The sequence below is a fragment of the Rhagoletis zephyria genome, unplaced genomic scaffold (genome assembly GCF_001687245.7).
Source record: "Rhagoletis zephyria isolate East Lansing unplaced genomic scaffold, Rhagoletis_zephyria_1.1 Rzeph_scaffold_05575, whole genome shotgun sequence".
Taxonomy (NCBI): domain Eukaryota; kingdom Metazoa; phylum Arthropoda; class Insecta; order Diptera; family Tephritidae; genus Rhagoletis; species Rhagoletis zephyria.
Genome location: NW_016162658.1, coordinates 25112 through 29802, shown reverse-complemented (window position 1 = coordinate 29802; position 4691 = coordinate 25112). Strand labels below are relative to the sequence as shown.

The 4691-nt window shown below is 35.4% G+C and overlaps 1 protein-coding gene across 2 annotated transcripts; it reads left to right on the top strand.

The window, feature by feature from the left end:
• Positions 1-348: 348 nt before the first annotated feature.
• On the top strand, positions 349-1491 carry LOC108372248 (uncharacterized). Of its 2 annotated transcripts, XM_017627895.1 has the most exons (3): positions 349-435; positions 505-1189; positions 1339-1491. In XM_017627895.1, exons 1-2 carry the CDS (start codon positions 385-387, stop codon positions 1165-1167), a joined length of 714 nt encoding a protein of 237 aa, XP_017483384.1. In that variant the 5' UTR covers positions 349-384; the 3' UTR covers positions 1168-1189; positions 1339-1491. The 2 variants fall into 2 exon arrangements, with proteins under 2 accessions (XP_017483384.1, XP_017483383.1); XM_017627894.1 differs by lacking the exon at positions 1339-1491 and having other exon boundaries at positions 505-1268.
• The last annotated feature ends 3200 nt before the right edge of the window (positions 1492-4691 follow it).

Sequence of the window (4691 nt, the reverse complement as noted above, 5' to 3'; positions counted from 1 at the left end):
TTTCGTTTAGATTTCGGTGACTTTGGTGTGTCACTTTCTTTGTAAAAAGATAATAAAATAAATATATGTATGAAAACATGCAGCCAAATGCATACAAATAATGTGCAAGTACATCCATACACATATACATGTGTATACATATAAGTTTATATGAAAAGATAAGGACTTGTAAACACTTAAGGGGAATAAAGCCGAGTCGATACTTTCGCAAGAATATTTGATTAGAAATGCAGCTAAGAAAAGTAATTTCTTAAAACATAAGCATAATATATGCCAATAATAAGAACATGCATTTTCGATTTCTGAAGGGTATATAAAGTGAAAATTTGAGCTGTAATCCTCAGTTCAACTGTAGCTACCGTGACGAGCAGCAAAATATCAAAAATGTCAAGGAGCTTAATCATTGTAATAGTCAGCGCATGTCTGCTGGTGCAAGTACGTTAAAAATTTCTCCACAACTAAATTGTAGGGATACTAATATTTACTTTACTTTAATTTATACAGGCACAAGCCGTTCCACGCATGCGTCGTGAAGCAGGCGAGGCAGCAGTCGAAAGGAAGCAAACAACGGCAGTGCCCGAAAAGGCGAATTCATCCTCCTCAGAGGAGTCTCCACTGAAATTTAAGCCACGTCAGGTAGTGATGACAACAACCCTCGTCGACTTAGTTGGTTTGGCTAAATATGTTACCGAAAATGGTCGTCCACTTTTTAAGAAGGCTCTGGCCCAATTGGAAGCGCTTCCAGAAAAGAGTCCAGCGTTACAGGCGAATATTACCCGCATCGCCGACTATCTTAATACTAACTCGCACGAGCCGAATACAGCCGAAGCTGAGGGTATGTTGTCCCTTTTCGATTCGCTGATTACACTCACCAGCATATTGGAGGATGCCAATGAAATACCACCCGAATTGGAGCAAGCAAAAACCGTTCAAAAAGCTTTCATCGATAATGGTGCGGATAAGTTTGAGGAGGACTTGAGAGCCGAATTGAAAGTGGTGTCGGGAAAATTCGAAAAGGCGATTGAAAAATATTTGGAAAGTTTGAATGAAGAGCAAAAGGCAAAGGAGACCAAACTGATCGATTGGTACACGAAGTTTACGAATGAGAAGGATGACGAAAAGAAGGCAGAATATTATACAAACTTTTTCGACGCTTACAAGCCATAAGAGTGCTCCGCAGTTTTTAACCGTAACTTTGATTACATATATTGGTTTATAAAACATCATTGTTTACGAATGCCTTAAGTTTTAAATTAAAATAAATTTAATCAAAGAAAAATACTATAGTATTTTATATCTCTAAAGCTTTTTGGGTCAAAACATGATCGGCTATCTTAGCTTATGGTCGCCATGAAGCTTAGAAGCTGACTACTCTGCAATAATCGTAGGGTCTTGTTGATGTTCTCGAAAAGACTAAGGCTGACATCACTACTATCTAAGATATGCAATCATGCAAAGAGGCGCACGTCGGATTTGTGGTGTGAGAGACACTCCGTTGCCGAGTACTGTCGTTCACTCTGGTGAAGAGTTTCTCATCATAATTCGCATCAAAAAGAAATTCTACAACATCTCGTTTATTTATGCCCACGCCCCGATAGATGGAAGGCACACTTCCAGTGTTTTCAATGCACGTACGAGCCGAAGACTAAAACAGTTACTCCAATAAGCAGTGGAACCAGGTTCCCACTGTTATATTATTTATGTATGCACATCTAAGTATACATAGTGTGAACTAAAAGGTGCATTCTTTTGCAACCGAGTTACAAAAGAGCACTCGGTAAAGTAACGAAATGCAACCGTAATGTTTAAAACTACTTGAATCTTATTTGCCTTATTTTTAAGAATTGCGAATATAAGAGTATTATTTCCATTAATTAACGATTTTAAGACAATCCACTATCAAAAATTAAAAAAAATGTATATTTAATTTTTTATTAATGTCCTAGAAAAAAGTCGTAAAGAAAAAATGTAGATTTTTTCATCCAACAAAAAAGTATTCATGAGGTTTTTCAAAAAAAAAAATAATAATCTTTCCAAGATGGCGGTGATTCCATAATCCCCCGAGACCCGCAAATTTATTTTTAACATCTCTCTAACCTGCTCAACAATAATCAGAACGTTTTATGGACCTTATCAAAAATGGCCACTTGACTGAATTTTTATACCATTTTTACTAAGGTACGGTCTAATGTACATACATATGTACATATATGCAGGGTATTTTAATGCAGAAGTACCTTGTTCTCTTTATATTAAACTTTGTAACAGAAATCAGGCAACTGTTATAATATAGGGCATACTGCAGGGCTTAAAAATATAAATTTTACCTGTTGAATGTATCTTCATGTCGAGGGCTTATATATTTAATAACCTACATATATCTGCAATTTTACAAGAAGTAGTGGTAGTTTCTGATTCAAGAATCAGCCTCTGACTAAAGTGTCAATACATCACTCTTTTCACAACGGTCTTATGACCATGACTTCGAAAAATTTTTTTATTCCGAGTTTTCGAATATTATTGCCTTGCTTAAAAATTGGACAGCAGGACCAATATAAAGTGTACTTCTTTCCCCGGGTAGATGGCGCTGGGAATGAGTTGAGTTTTTAAAATAAATCAATTGCATAGAGATGTGTGTTACTCATACGCCATGACGGTCCACCGATTTCGTTCATTTCGTTCTTAAAACTAATAATCTTTCAGCATTCAAATTTCCAAAGTACTGACATATGCAGCATGTAGTAAGGCACACATCCAGGCGCCTATGTATGTACGTATGTATATTTAAAAATTTAAACATTCCAAACCGCTAACAGGTCTCTTACGCGATATGTATTTGCATATGTAAACGCTACTTTTTTGTATTTAATCGTATGTACCATATATTAAAACTTATCAGAATAGTAACAATAACTATACAAATACATATCGTGTAACAGGACTCTAAGCCAACACTGTAGAGATTATGCCTTAGGGAAATTTGAAAATGTTATTCTAACTAAACCTTCCGGTTATTTTCAGTGCAACTAACCATGAAGTAGCGATCATTTGAATTAGCATAAACATTTGGCTGCGGCTATAAAACGCATTATTTGCATTGCGCATCAGAGCTGTGGTGTTTGCTTTGCGGCATATGGTCGAATGCAATTGGGAGCTTTAAGCAAAGCATCTGACGATTTAGCAAATACTGGATGGAGTGCATAAATTAACTGTATTTTGGTTGTTGACACAGCGCTATTTACCAAAATCTTAATTTTAATCTATGGTATTTGCTAAACAGCTGTGAAATGACTTTAAAAATGGCTTTCTATTTGCCACCTACGAAATTTTAAAATACTCCTTTGCCATCATGCTTCATGCCATTTATTTTTGCGGTGTGAAGAAAATAAATATTTGCTGCTATGAATTCGAAAGCCACAGGTGGTCTGCACTGAAAAGCTCGGACTTGAATTTAAATTGAATTTTAATTTTTCTAGCTTTTCGTTTGCATTATTCTATTAGAAGTTGCTAATTCCACATTTTTCATATTTGAAAATGTGCTCGAAAGTAGGCATAGCTCTACATTTCAGTAAATACTGATTTTCAGTATGTCAAATTCAATGGCATTTATTGCCAAATAAGCGAAAACACATTGTTAAGCCGAACTAAAATCGACATACATATAGGTTATTTTAATTCAGAGTAGGTCTTCAATCATCTATATATGTACATACATATGTAGGGATAAATCGATGCCATCAAGGTATTACTCAAATCAGTACTTATACTTGTATCAAACAAGGTATCTATACCTTCTCAGTATTGGAAAGGTATCTAGTACTTGTACATAGAACTACGATTTTGCATATTTTTCAAAGTTATTGTAGTTTTTTCACAAAAAATATGCATTTTTAAAAGATTATTTATCTTTTAATATTTTTTCATACAAAAATTTAAGACAACAATTATTTTTGTATAGTATTTTGAGCAAAAATATGGATAAAGGAGATATAGTTGTGTCAAAATATGTCGTAGTGATGAAACGATACGAATAAATACAAATACATACTCGATACTTTTCGTTCGATAACAAGTAATTTTGGTATCGATATTTTTGAAGCAAGTACTGAGTAGGTATCGAAAAATAAATACTCGTCAGTGTTGCCGTTGTACGACTAAAGGGGCAATTTGACCCTTTTTAAGCGCCAAAAATCTTCGACCCGACTTTTTGAAAATTTAGATTTTTTGACCGTTTTCCAAAATTATGAGAGAGAGATTTATTCTTTTATTGGTAAAGAAAAGCAAAAATTATATAATCTGACCCTTTTTTTTCGTCAATAACCCTTTTTTTGCGACTGATACTCGTATCGAAACCCGATACCAAGACAAATTTGGCTTCGGCAATTTTTCCTCCACTGTTATACCTAAGCGCCTTGTTCTTCATAGCTGCTTAATTGCCAGAAAAAACCGCGAGAATGCGACAAAGTCGATATAATGCAAGCAATATACGCTCCAATTGCTTCACCAAAGTCGACAAATACAAGGTGCAACTGTTCGAGAGGAAGAGTAGACTGTATGAATGCTCAGTACAGACGTTTCCACGCGATGTTAAACTCACTGCGTAACTCTATTAAGCTCAGCGCATAGTGGAGCGACGAGCAAAGCGACGAGCACAGCATCGAGTAAAGCGGCCCCAGAGAGTTGATTACAAA